The 14,565-nt window shown below is 34.5% G+C and overlaps 1 protein-coding gene across 5 annotated transcripts in view; it reads right to left on the reverse strand.

Moving 5' to 3' along the window:
• Nucleotides 1-231: 231 nt before the first annotated feature.
• The window catches only part of ADGRL4 (adhesion G protein-coupled receptor L4), a 125,153-nt gene continuing 110,819 nt past the window's right edge, over nt 232-14,565 (reverse strand). For 3 of the 5 annotated variants that reach the window (XM_036829567.1, XM_036829541.1, XM_036829575.1), the window contains 4 exons: nt 4,399-4,490; nt 2,651-2,819; nt 2,238-2,296; nt 232-1,519 (listed from right to left, as the gene is read on the reverse strand). In XM_036829567.1, coding sequence (XP_036685462.1) covers nt 1,504-1,519; nt 2,238-2,296; nt 2,651-2,819; nt 4,399-4,490 — 336 coding nt within the window. In that variant the 3' untranslated portion in view covers nt 232-1,503. Of the gene's footprint in view, nt 1,520-2,166; nt 2,297-2,650; nt 2,820-4,398; nt 4,491-14,565 lie in introns of those variants that run through there. The other 2 variants (XM_036829550.1, XM_036829558.1) reach the window with 2 other exon arrangements.

Below are 14,565 nucleotides of genomic sequence, written 5' to 3' on the forward strand. Positions count from 1 at the left end.
TGAAATCTCATACTAAAGAATACAGGTTTCACCCAATGATGTCTATGGGAGGGTTCGTGAAAACAAGATTCAGGATTTAAGGTTTTCCCTACTGATATGAATACTTGCTTATATCTAAAGATGTTATTATGTACATATTTCCATAGTATTAGTTCCTATAGTTGCTGTAACAAATTATCAAAAAATATCAATAATCTTGTGACAAATTAACAATATACATTTATTGTTTTACAGTTTTAGAGGTTAGAAGTCCAAACTGGGTCTCCCTGGGCTAAAACAAAAGTACAGCAGGGCTGACTTCCTTCTAGGAGCTCTGCGGGAGAATCCATTTCCTTGCCTTTCTCAGCTTATAGGAGCTGCCCACGTTCCTTGGCTTGTGGATTGTTTCCATCTTCAAAGCCAGCAATGTATGGTTGAGTATGCCTCGTATGGCACTGCTTTAACAGGCTCCCTCTTCTGCCTCCATCTTTTGTTTATAAGGAAACTTGTGATTACATGGGACCAACCTGAAAAATCCAGGATAATTTCCTCACGTCAAAGTTAGCGGACTAGCTGTTAGCTGGTTAATTCTCCTCTCCACGTAACCTAACATATTCATGTGTCTGAGGATTAGGGTGTGGGCATTTTGGGAAGACCATTATTCTGCCCACCACACATAATTTGTATACATTGATTGAACAGATTACTTTTTTAGTATCTTATTCCAATAGCACTGTCCTATAATGATAATGATAATAATAGGTCATATAAGAGATCAAAAGATCAAATAAAAAGTTATCACAAATACTCTAAAAATGTTTAAGACATTGGCAGGCAGCTCATCTTTCTTGAGAAATGCCTCAGCCAAGCAGTAGAAAGATTCATTCAGATATCATTTTATTTGTTAGAGTAAGATTTGACAGACTTCACTTGAACAGCTAGAGAAATTAAGTTAAAATCACAACATTTAGTGTATTGGCACACTTTTACAGGTATGTGTAGAACAATTACATATTTTTTGAAGTAAGATCACTGCTTCTACTTTTTAATAAGAAAACTTGAAGATAGATAGAAGCCTTACATTTTAGCATATATGCCTTAATAGAGGAAAACTGTCAGAAAATAGATCCAGTGTGAAAGTTTATACAGTTCTCAGTGATTTCTTTGTTATAAATAACATTTTTAAATGTGTACTTTTCTGAACAGAGAAAAATAGCAATTCACTTTATGAATACTTTCATATTTACAATGCCCTTTTAAAAGTAGTAAGTTAAAAGAGAATATTGTGATGTGAACTACAATATTTCTAAAATTAAAAAAAATAAAGAACTCAAATATGCTAGTCTAATGAGATACAATATTTTTCACTACACTGAAAGGTTATGGAACAGAGTACTTCAGGTTTATATACACAATTTTTACATTTACAGGCATGAACAATATTATATTTTGACACATTTATATACTACTGAATAAGCATTTGAAGTCACAATCTGTGAAATAAGTATAGAAAGAGCATATACCTCATTCTGATGTTAACCTAAAAACAGAACAGAAATGTTTAGTTTTTTTTTTTTGTGAAGTTTTGTGTTTTTATAGAATATTAGAATAGAAAATGGATAAAACAAATACAGGTCTAAGTTGTTTCGGTAGAAATTTAAGTCCAGAACAATTCACAGAATGGTAAGATGTGTTTATTCAATTGTTTGTTTTATCTCTAATTTCCCATCTAGTTTACAAAACAACGAACTTGCTCAAAATATGTCTCATTGTTACAACCGTCATTCCCTTTTTACTGTTTCATATTCTACCTCTTCATTCTCTTATGTTCCACTTTCTGTAACGGAGCTCATTACCAAGGTGATAGGGTACTAGTTTCAAAGGCAACATGAATCAAGAAAATATCAAGCCAGTGGTTTCCTTCAGGACATTCATATATTTTTCGTGTTAGAAAGAAAATCTTTCCTTGGGTGCAGTGATATCACTCTGAGAAACCAATTACTTTCCAAATATCTGCAATACTATTTTTGACATAGCTAACTAAGTCATGTAGGAAAGCTTACTATAGCTATATGGTACATAATTTTATCTCGTATTATCTACAGTTCTTACACAGTAAACAGAAAAATGGACTTAAGATATTTGATTAGTATTAACAGTTGGACAATTTGTTTGAGTCCTTTTTATACACTGGCCATCCACAGCTTGGTTTTTTTATTTCTGTGTAGCAATAACGACCCATAGTTCTCTCTGTTTACCTCAAACATCCGAAGCAACAAGGGACATTTTTGAACAATCTATAATATTCTTCTTGGATCTAAAAAGAAGAAAGTAAGAAACGTGAAACATAATTGTAACAATCACATCAAATTATTTTCAAATCACAATAAACTGTTATATTTGGTTTTCTAAATTATTGTTGCTTTCTGATGATCTGTCAGAATACGCTCAAGTGAATATAAGCTGTATTTATACTCCTACTAGCAAGTTTTTTAAAAGCACATTTCCCTATGAACAGCTAAGCCTTCTGATTATTTTGACACGAAAATGTACTGCACTTAGGCAATAAAGGCACAAGTCATAAATCTACGAGAATGAGAATTTTTATCAATTTGGTAACTGATGCTACATAAATATGCTATAAGGTTGACAAAAGTAACAAATTGCTTACCTTTCTAGATAAAACACACAGGAATAAGAAGATGAACATCCCCTGGAAGGCGTTGCTGATGGTGAAGAGGTAAGCTGTCACCACCGATGCATGTACAACGTGGAGCACCCCAAAGATCCAGGTGGTGCCAAGGAGGAACAGGAGAGCAAGGGCTCCTCTGGCACAAGACCTAGAACAAATTTGCAACGTTCCAGCTAAGAAAGCTATGCATACTTAACATATCCTCAAATTCCTCAAATTATGCGGGAAGTCAGATTTTGAATAACCAAGAAATCTTCAGTAAAGACCACCAACAATTTTGAAACTGACAAATTATGCTACAGTTGCATGGGATGGGCTAGGGTATACTAGTGCACCGTGGCTGGGATGTGCTTCCAAATTCAAGGCAGCATTTTTAAAATCTGGTATTTTTCAAGGAATTTCCTTAATCTTAAAATATTTTCATCTGTGTGTAGGCTTTGATCTCAAATCTAATGTTGCAGGAACTCCCAAAGGTAAGACAGATAGCTGTTAGGAAGTATTCTCCCTGAGAAACCTTGAAGAGTATACCATGTGGATTTAGGTCAGCACATGGGCAGGACATCAAAGGATACTTCTGCTTTCCTTTCAGGCTTAGTAGAGAACATGTAAAATATAAAACAAGATTTTTTTTTTTTTGCTTTTGCAATACAGTTACCTCAAAGTAAATTCATGTTAGAATGCTGATTTCTTAAAAAATACAGGCACATACTCACTTTTACACATTTGCAACTTATTGCCTGTGAGTTTTGGTAAAACAATATTCAATCCTGCTCACTGAGGACACTGCCTTGAAAATGAGGCAACTAATACTTATTTTCTCATTCATTCTTTTTTTTTTTAACACCTTTATTGGAGTATAATTGCTTTACAATGGTGTGTTAGTTTCTGCTTTATAACAAAGCGAGTCAGTTATACATATACATATGTTCCCATATCTCTTCCCTCTTGCGTCTCCCTCCCTCCCACCCTCCCTATCCCACCCCTCTAGGTGGTCACAGAGCACCGAGCTGATCTCCCTGTGCTATGCGGCTGCTTCCCACTAGCTATCCTCATTCATTCTTAGTACAATCATTCTTTACTGCAGAAGATGTTTCTGCAGTGTACCACAGAAAATGAGTCATTCTCAACTTTATTAAAGCCAGCAAACTACATGTAACTATGAATGGTGAGGAGTAAAAGAAAGTAATCAATCAAACATTTGCTAAATCCTAACTATAAATCTTGTGCAAGATATTGAAACTACAGGAGTGTTCCCAAGAGACCCAAATGTCAGTTGTTTCTAATGTTCCCTACAGTACACTTCAGTTTTTCCTGAACAAACCATTTTCAAGGTCTCAATAAATCAGTTTTAAAAGGAGGGAGCTGAGGAAAAACCATGGCAGAATGCAAACTAGAAATCACAAGGCAGAAACACAGTTGCTAAGCGTTGAGAAATGCTTTGCAAAAGAAGATCACTAAGGCCAACTTTTGTCTTAAAATGCAGTCATCATCTTTTCTTTCAAAGGGGAATATGTTCAAAAAGATTGCTTTACTTACCATTTAATCTGTGGTGATTATAGGCTTATTAAACATATTAAATACTATTTAGCAATACTATTTAGTATTTTAAATATGATGGGGGAAAGTGTGAAAAAATCATTTAAAAATTGTCCTTCCAAAAATTATTTCTACTTTAAGTTACTAAAGCTTTTAATCACTAAAGAAAATACAGTTGAAGAAATACTTACCTTATGTTCTCATAGCAACTAACTTCTGGTTTCAACCCCGCAGTGTGACGAAAAACTTTGTATATGATAACTCCAAATGCCAAGAGATTAACCTGAGAACATAAATTAATTTCAACAGAGATAATTTTCATAGTAAACTAGATACATATAAAGGAAATAAACAAATAGCAAAGATATCAAATAAATAGGAACCAGTAAATCATGGCATTTTTATGTATATTAAGAAGTACAAACCCTCTGGTAGATGTTAGCAACCAAATATGTGGTTGATCTTTACAATATCACTGAAAATTGTCAGTACAAATCACAGTTAGTACAATTTGCCAGACTGTATTAAGCACCTGTTCAAGAACTTCTTCAGATGTTATAATCATGTCTACAGATTGATGAATTATCATCTTCTGCCAACAATATGGTTAATATACATATTAAGATAAATTTTGGTTTGAAAAACCTTATGAACACTTGAGAAATCAAATTTTTGTTCATGAAATTGTGTGCTGTTTCTTTGAAAAGAAGTTTTAGTGATACTTCTGTCAATCCTTTGAAAATTTAAACTGGAAAAGAGAAATTGAAAGGAAATTTGAAAACAACAAAACACCCGTAATTTCTACTGTTAGAAAATGTTTGAATGTACTTTCTTTTGTATGGTTCATCTAGCTATCTCTCCTAATATTATGTTGAGATTTCCTTTCCCTAAATTTAATCTCATAAACTTTCAAAATATTAATCAGTGAAATATATGTTTAAAGGCATATGCATTTTGATAAACATTTATATTCTATTATATATATTCCACAATATCGGTTATATAGAATGCACAGAATTTTTACCCCTTCTAAAATGACTGCATTATGAAAAACTTCCTCTTATTTTCTTTCCTTTTCTTATACTTTTGGAGACTTGTAAGTCATATGTGCAGTGTCAGAGGATTAATTGAGCGGTATATTTTAAATGTATATCTATTTTAACATAAGCATACTAATAATTAAAAATATTAAAATTATAGAATTAATTTGTAGGTTAATCCTTTATTGAATATATTTTATTAATCCAAACAAATTTTTCAAAAGTCATTTTGTAACAACAGTAGCAAAGTGCAATATTTTAATTTTCAGCTAATTCTTATACTAGGATTTCAGAAATTTACAGAAAAATTCTGTTTTTTCTTCCATATTCTAAGGATTTTATATAGCTTCTAAAAATGAAATTTACTAGTTACTATTATAAAAAGCAGTATAAAATAATGGATCAGATAATTTCATGTTGTCATATCTCCATGGAGAGGTCCTTGAGAGAAACTCTTAGAGGAATATGGATCTAGTCCCTTCTTCCTGCTTCCAAATGGTTATTACTTCAATTATACGATTAATTAATTCTAATTACAGTAAGGTTTCTATACAAAGAAAGACTTCAGCAATTGCAGAGGGGAGATAAAATATATTTAAATTGATTCAGTTGACAAATTTCGCCCTATTGTATGCTCAAATAACTAACTGAAATGACAATTTAATAATATTTAATTTTATAAATAGTCTCTGCTACTTATGAAAGAGAGATACATAGCATTTTCTAGGCTTCTATAGCTATAACTTCTTTAAATAAATTTGGTAACAACACTTGTATTTAATTTTATAAACATATATATGTTTTTTAAAATAATAAAAAGTATTAAAATTTGGTTAGTATAAATAATATAGTCAAAACATTATTGGTTTGAAAATCTTCAAAGAATTTTTATGAGGTGTTTATATTGAACTTGTTAACTCAACAGAAGAAGAGTTATTAGATAAAATAACTTTAAATGTTAAAATAATTGTTCACTAATGCATAAATTTTCTAAGTTAGTGATTTAAATTTATAATATTTATTAAATAAAGTTTCTTAAACTTCTGTTATTGATAAAACAAATTTGAAAAATAGTTGCTTATATTGTTATGGTTTCTCAGAAATGCATATACATTTTGGATATGCTTTTACATCATATGCTAAAATAGTGAAGAGTAAAAATGGAACATTCTTTATGGGTGATCTAGCTGAGGAAAGTACATGTTTTCTACATAAAAGGGAAAATGTTTACATACTTATAAAAACCAGGTGCTGCTAGACAAACAGGAGACAATTCTTAGTCCATAAACTTATATTTTCGCAATTGTTAGATAAAACAGATTAAAGCATTTTTATCAAAAGGTATTATGGTTTTATGCAATGAAAACAATCACAAATACATTGATTGTATTATCAATGACAATAATACAAATATATGGAGCTTTTTATTTGCATGTATTCAAAACATTTTATAAAAGGTCAACTAAGTGTCTGGTATATTGGTGAGGTCTGGGTATTAATGAACAAAACAGATGCTGCCCTTTGTTCTATAAACTTATTGAGAAAATAGATAGTAAAAAAAAATCATACAAATACTTACAGTTCTACAAACTGTGAAAAGTGCTATTAAGTCACAAATTTAGACTGTTAGGAGATGCAAAATGAAGGTGGGCTAGAATGAAGGTTTGGGAAGTATGTCTCTCAAGATTTAACATTTTAAACCAGACGTGATGACTGATAATGCATTAGCAGATCAAAAATGAGGGAGAAAAGCATTCTGTGAAGCAAAATGGCATAGAAAAAAGCCATGAGGCTTAAGAATATGGTATGCCTTTAAGGAATTACCAGCAGTGGCGGCTGAAGTGTCCTAAACATAGGGAAGGGTAGCGGGAGACAAGGGAGACAAAAGATGAAGAGTACTTAGATTTTATCTTAAATGCAAAGGTTTTTTTTTTTTTTTTTTTTTTTTTTAAAATTTATTTATTTATTTATTTATTTTTGGCCGTGTTGGGTCTTCGTTTCTGTGCTAGGGCTTTCTCTAGTTGTGGCAAGCGGGGGCCACTCTTCATCGCGGTGCGCGGGCCTCTCACTATCGCGGCCTCTCTTGTTGTGGAGCACAGGCTCCAGACGCGCAGGCTCAGTAGTTGTGGCTCACGGGCCTAGTTGCTTCGCGGCATATGGGATCTTCCCAGACCAGGGCTCGAACCCATGTCCCCTGCATTGGCAGGCAGACTCTCAACCACTGCGCCACCAGGGAAGCCCTGCAAAGGTTTTTTAATTTATTCTTTCACTCAAGAATCACTTATGCACTATAGTCCTTTTCCTCAAGGAACTTACAGTACAGTGGAGGAGATGGCCAGTCAACAGGCAAGTACAACATTATTTAGGAAGTGCCATGCAGTTGTTTGCAGAGTAGAGTAGAAGGACACAGGTGATGATACCCTAATGTATGATTTCTAAGCCAGTCTTGAGTGACCAGTAGAGCCAAAGGAGTGAAACACAAAGAAAATAAGTGACTTGTCTGGATCTCAGTCGCTGGACCTGTCTATATATACTCACTGACTCAGGCTCAGTAGCTCCAAATAATATCCTTAGGCTCCATCTAAATTTTCTGCTTGGAAATCTAATGGGCATCATGAGTTAAAATGTCAAAAATTAACTGCTATTCTTCTCTTAAATAACTTATTTTTGTTGTAACATATCCCACCTCATGAAAAAAAAGTTATCTCATTTTCTGGCCGATCAAGTTTATTCATCAGCAAACCTTTCATCTCTACCTTCAAAACATATTCGGAATATGACCACCACTTGCCGTCTTCACAGCTCTTATCCTGGAAGAGGCCACCATCATGCCTCTCCTGGGTTATTGCAAAAGCCTCCTAATTGGTCTCTCTGCTTGCATCCTTGCCTTCCTACAATCCTTTCTCATTACAGCAGAAAGGTTGAGCCTTTTAAAATGTAAGTCAGACCACTTCTCTAGTTGGAAGCCTCCAATGGTTTCCCATCTCAGAGTTAAACCTGAAGATCTCACAATAAATTCTAAGGTCTGAAATGATATACTTCTTCCCTCAAGTCCTACTTCTCTGTGCTTTGATCACTTCACTCCACTCACATTGGATTCTCTGTTCTTCCTCCAGCACACAAAGCATGACTTCAGGCCATTGCCCTTGCTGGACCTTTAGATATCCCCTTAGCTCATTCCCTCACCACCTCTGTTTAAATGCTCTTTACCTACCAACTGCCTCCCGGTGTACCTTTGTGAAAAACTGAAACCCAGATGATAAAATCAGACCCGAATTCAATTCCATGGAAATGCAGAGCATGATCGTACTCTTTACTGTTTTGGACAATGCAAATTCTGTATGTCAACGTGTTCTTCCCTTGCCTTAGTCAGTAGGAAACTGACAAAGACTTTCCTTAATTAAACTGCAGTCAAGTTCCTCTGAGCCCTCTTCTCATCTAGGCCTCGACCCTGAGCTTCAGTGACATCCTTGCAGCGCCCAGTTTTAGCAAGAATCCTGCTGAATCAGCTTAGAGAGGATTTTTCCCACTCTTGGTATGTGATCACTTTCAAATTCCTCATCTCCCATCCTTGATATCTGATCACCCTGGCCTGCCATTCAGTAACAAAGCTCTTAAAATAAGTTTAGCAAGAATTCTCCCTACACTTGATATCTCCTCTTAGTAGTTTTTCATCTGCCATCCCCACTCACTCCCTCACACATAACCTGTTCCTTGGCTGTAAATCTCCAGTTGTCCTTATTGTATTCAGAGTTGAGCTCAATCTCCCCTATTTTGATAGTTTTGACACCTCTCACAATAGTCTGGAATAAAGTCTTCCTTACCATTTTAACAAGTGTCAGAATAATTTTTTCCTTAACCAAACTCAGAGTCAAATCCAAGGTCATATTATAATATTCAGCAAATTTGGGATAACTGGAAAAACCTAAATTTACTCTTTTTACACTGCCTGCATTCTCTCTTTATCCATAAATATATAAGCTACTTTAAATTCTTTTTCTAATAGAGTAAAAAAAAAAAACACAACTTAAACAAAGGATCAGTATCACCTAAAGGCACATGACTTGGCTTAGAGGTGGAGATTAAGTTGAAACTCTATGCATTTCACATGGTACAGAAAAGTATCTTTTGGGAGGAAATGTTTTATGAAGTAATCATGAACAGTCTGAGATGGGATTAAAAACAAAAGCTCAGAACAAGATTATGTAGAATTAAAAAGTATTTCTAATAATAAGAAATAGTTTGCAATTATTCCAGAAGTAATGACTTTGAGAACTGATAGAGAAATATCTGTATTTTAGGTTAAATAGCGGGGAAGATACTATTAACCCTGTGTTTACAAGCAATGGCTACAGCAACAATAAAAAACTTAAATATTTCAGTAAGTCTTTAAAATGTAATATAAATCATTAATATTAACCTTAATTAGGAAAATGTTGCCTTTAAAATGATTCACACTTTTGCTCATTAGTGCTTACCTATGTGTGCTGATTTTATAAGCTGTGGTTCCCTTATTACTTATCTCTAAGGTTAGTGTCACAAAAAAGCACAGGGGCTAATTAATGACTTGTGAATCAACAAAGTCATTCATTATCATTTTTGTCTCAATTTTTAAAATACAGTTGTAGTTTGTCAACCAGGAGTCCATAATACTTTTCTAGGAATAAACAGGACAAGGACATTACATGGCAAACATAAGAACTCTGAAATTCATTGCTGTACTTTAGATTACAGAAGAGAATGAAAATAGCTGTGGAAAAAAAATCATTCAAAGCCCTGGAAGCTTAAAATCAGTTCCCTTGCTTCATCTTAAGGGATGTTTATCTATACAGAGATTTGTTTCTTCACTTCATTGATACATGCAGTTACTTCAAAGTTTGGCCCACATGCTTGACAGAGTGCATTAAAAATTTTTAAGTGCCTTAGTTTTTTAAACTAGAAATTTAAATAGATGGGCTGGTGAGAGAGCGAGAGCTAATTCTGAAAGATTTAGACCTACAGGTACATTCAACCGAAGGGCTTCAAATTCAGACTTCAGAATAAAGCATCCCAATCAGTCATTTTTTTTCTTAGTCTTTTTCTCAATAATTGATGAAGCCATCTATATGCTGATGTCAGATCTCACCAGAAAGAATGAGAAAATTTCTCTTACAGCACTTTTAGTCTCATGCTTTAATTTTTCATATATATCAAACAGGATCTGGTTCATTTAAGAATGTGTCATGATCACAATTGCTATATCCTTTCAAATAGTTTTATTACCTTTAAATTAACTGGCCTAGAACAAAACTGCTTCTGCCATGGACAAAAGGTGGGTTTCTACTGGCTTACCAAGAGGCCATAAAAAAAGACCCATTCTCAGTCCCTAGGCCACTGCAGAGATGGCTGAGTAGCTTTTAATTTAAGCTTTAAAGTGAAAAGATATAATCTATTAAATAAAAAAATTATCTACTAGCTAGATTGGAATTAAGTACTTAGAGTTTTGTCTTCTGTCTGATTTTTTAAAAATTATTTCCCAGTTGGAATCACTTCTTTACATGCCTTAGTTACAGTATATTCATATAGTATTGGGGTACATGGTAAGTGGAATAATATGCCCCTTCCAAAAAAAAATGTCTACACCCTAACGTCTGGGACCCTGTGAATATAGCAAAAGGGATTTTACAGATAGAATTAAAGTTATAATTCTATCCTTAGGATAGAAAGACTTTAGGATAAGAAAGTTATCCTGGATAAAATAAGGGCTCAATGTAAATATGTGAGCCCTTAAAAACGAAAGAGGAAGGCAGAAAAGATTCAGCAGAGATGCCACAGAAGGCAGGAGAGATGAGGCATAAGTGAAGGTCTGAGAGACAGAAGACCAAGTGGACCATGTGTCAGGAAATGTGGGAGGCTTTACCGATTGAGACTGACCTCTGTCTAACAGTCAGCAAAGAAATCAATCGCATGAAACTGAATTTGGCCAACAATCTGAATAAACACAGACACAAATTCTCTCCCAAAGCCTCCAGAAGAGCTGATGCCTTGATTTTAGCCCAGTGAGACTCTGAGCGGAGGAATCAGCTGAGCTGCACTGTACCCAGACCTCTGACCTACTGCACTGTGAACTCACAGAGTTGTGGTGTTTTAAGCCACTAAGTTTGCAATAATTTGTTATGACAGCATTAGAACACTAATACAGGGTGTTTCTATTGCTAATTATATAGGTATAGATATGAAACACCCTATAATTACAGTGTTTCTTATTTTTAAAATAAAAAATTTAAATCCAGCTTAAAATAAATATTAATTTATCAATAACTCAAATATTATGGATGTTCCAGATATTTGATGGGTAGTCAATTATATGAAAGCACTTATTATTTGTGGATTCTGCTTCTGTGTTTCCTAAAATAAAAAGATCAAGACAAGTTATAACTTGTAAAAGACTTCCTTTCCAGCAAGTCATAAATGCAGTTTGTACTTTCAGGTACCTGTCACATTTTCTTCATTATAATACCTGCCTTTATAGGCCTTTCTCATAGTGCTGCCAGATTAGTAAATAAAAATATAGGATGCCAGTTAAAGTTGAATTTCAGATAAACAACAAATTAATTTTTTAGTATAAGTATGTTCCATACAATATTGGGGACATGCTTATGCTTAAAAAATAATTTGTTGTTTATCTGAAAGTCAAAGTATGTGGGCATTCGGAGGTTTGTTTGACAACTCTGACTTCTTAGCTTTCAAGTTATTTTCACATCTGATCTTTTTAATACTCTGAGGACACTGACTTCTTAGTAGAAAACACCAAGGACATTATCCTCTCGATGAAGGCTGATCTATAACTGTTTGAAAAGAGATCTCAAAAGAAGAGGGGGTAAATTTTCAGAAGTTGCAAACATTGTGGAGCCTGAACATGTGTGTATGTGCTAAGACTGATAAAATACCCTTAAGGTATATAGTGGCTGAAAGCACATATAAAAGGTTTGAGCCCAGTAAAGAATACACCCAGGCTCGGCAGAACTCCCCCGGAAAGCCCAAGATCTGCATGGTGAGGCTGTGCCAGGAAGCAATGGATTGGGTTGGCACCTGTTAAAAACCTTTTGCTAATAAATTAATATGTAGAAACTAAATTTCCAAAGTTTAGATGCGAAATTGCCTTAATATAAATTTAGGGAAAACCCACAGAAATTGTGATGCCACCGTGTTTGTTGACCTTTTGTCAGAATTGTGGAGTGGAATAACTTTTCCCTTACATATACCTCCATGACACTGCTAGGAAGCATTTCTCTCCTAACATCACAAGCCTCATCGTGTTTAACATTCCCGAGGCTCAGAACTGAGCAGCTTGGGAATATCTACAGAGCTAAGAGATGCTCCTCTCCTGAAATTATTAGCACCTGGCTCAGGAGGGTGTAGACTACAGAGAAATGGGAATGTAGTCTACAAATTATATGAAAAAAAAGTAATCTGAAACATATTGAAACATCTGAAACAATCTGAAAACAACATATTTAAGTAAGTTCTAAATATCATGAGAGGAGAGTATCCCTCATAGATTACTCTGGGGTATTAACAGTATTCCTGATACTTGACTACTCAATCTCTTGAGGTTTACACTTTAAAACACAGCAATACTCTCCTACCAGGCTTTGACTGCTCAGATATACAATTGGATGAATAGTTGTTCTGGTATAAAATAGCATTTTTCATGTACTCAATAGCTACTATAAAATTGAGGCTCAAATCAATAACAAAAATAATAATAACTAATATTTATTGAGTGTTTTCTATGTGCCAGACACTATTCCAAGTTTTCCTTATTTATTCGTTGATTTAACCCTCACATGAACTTTATGGGGTAAGTTTTCTTAGCCTTCTTAATATCATCGTTACAGATGGCCCCTGATTTACGATGGTTTGACTTAGGATTTTTCGACTTTATGGTGGTGTGAAAGTGATATGCATTCAGTAGAAACCGTACTTCAAATTTTGAATTTTGGTTTTTCCCGGTCTTGTGATATATGGTATGATATTCTCTTGATGTTGGGCAGCAGCAGCGAGCCTCAGCTCCCAGTCAGCACCGCTGTCACCAGGGTAAACAACCAGTACACTGACAAATATCTGTACCCATACAACCACTCTGTTTTTCACTTTCAGTACAGTATTCAATAAATTACATGAGATATTCAACACTTTATTATAAAATAGGCTTTGTGTTAAAATATTTGCCCAATTGTAGGCTAATGTAATTGTTCTGAGCATGTTTAAGGTAGGCTAGGCTAAGCTATGATGTTCAATGGGTTGGCTGTATTAGATGCATTTTGACTTAGGATGGGTTTACTGAGCCATAACCCCACTGTAAGTCGAGTAAGATCTGCATCATTACATTTATTTCACACTTATGGCAACAGAGGCATAGAGAAGTTAAATAATTGGCCCAAAGTGAAACAGTAAGGATGTAGCAGAGCCAAGATTCATACCTAGTAGATAAATTCTACAGTTTATGCTCCTAAGAACTCTGCAAAACTACCAAACTACAGATGAAGGATAGGTAAAGAGAAGTTAAATTGACATCTAAAAGTTTTAGAATTTGTTTAGACATTTATTTATTTTGACTACTAATAGTAACTTTATTTTAGAAACGGTTAAAAGTAGAAGAGGAAAACATTAATGAGTAGTGACTTGGTTAGCTATTAGGCATTAGTGTTCATTGAACTTAGTCAAGAAACCAGTAACACTGAACAGGATGTAGTGTTTTATGCCAGTGATCCCCTAATGGAGACACTTGCTTTCTGTTCTCTGTGGTCAAGGATCTAAGAAAGTAACAGTTTTTCCTGTGCTGGTCAATAACAAAGCTTTATATCCTTTAGAGTTCAAATATGGTTATTGGGTTCATGTCAGTGGTCTAAGTGGAATGCAAAATAATCTATTGTTGCACAGGAAAAACACATTCGAATTCCTATTGATATTTTTCCAAGGAAAAATTAAGGTTTACTACTTAAAATACAGAGGACACTGGTGCCCTCACTTTTTCTACATCACATGTCACATGTCAGATAGAAGCCATTGGGAGGGATAAGTGCTTGTTACCAAAGGTAGCGGAGTCTCCCCCCTCCCCCGCCCCGCCCTTTGTTATCTTTCAGCCTCCTGCAGTGTATGTGTACCTGCTAGGTGGATTTCCAGATCACATTATGTAGTTTAATAAAGTAACCCTAATAAAATGAAAAAAGTAAGATCTAATGTCTCCAAGTGCACTTTGGATTAAAATGAATACTGCTAAAGTATACACGAAGGAGAAAATGACACAACTGACTTTTTTCCTACTCCTGGAGT

The sequence above is a fragment of the Balaenoptera musculus genome, chromosome 1, assembly GCF_009873245.2.
Source record: "Balaenoptera musculus isolate JJ_BM4_2016_0621 chromosome 1, mBalMus1.pri.v3, whole genome shotgun sequence".
Lineage (NCBI taxonomy): Eukaryota > Metazoa > Chordata > Mammalia > Artiodactyla > Balaenopteridae > Balaenoptera > Balaenoptera musculus.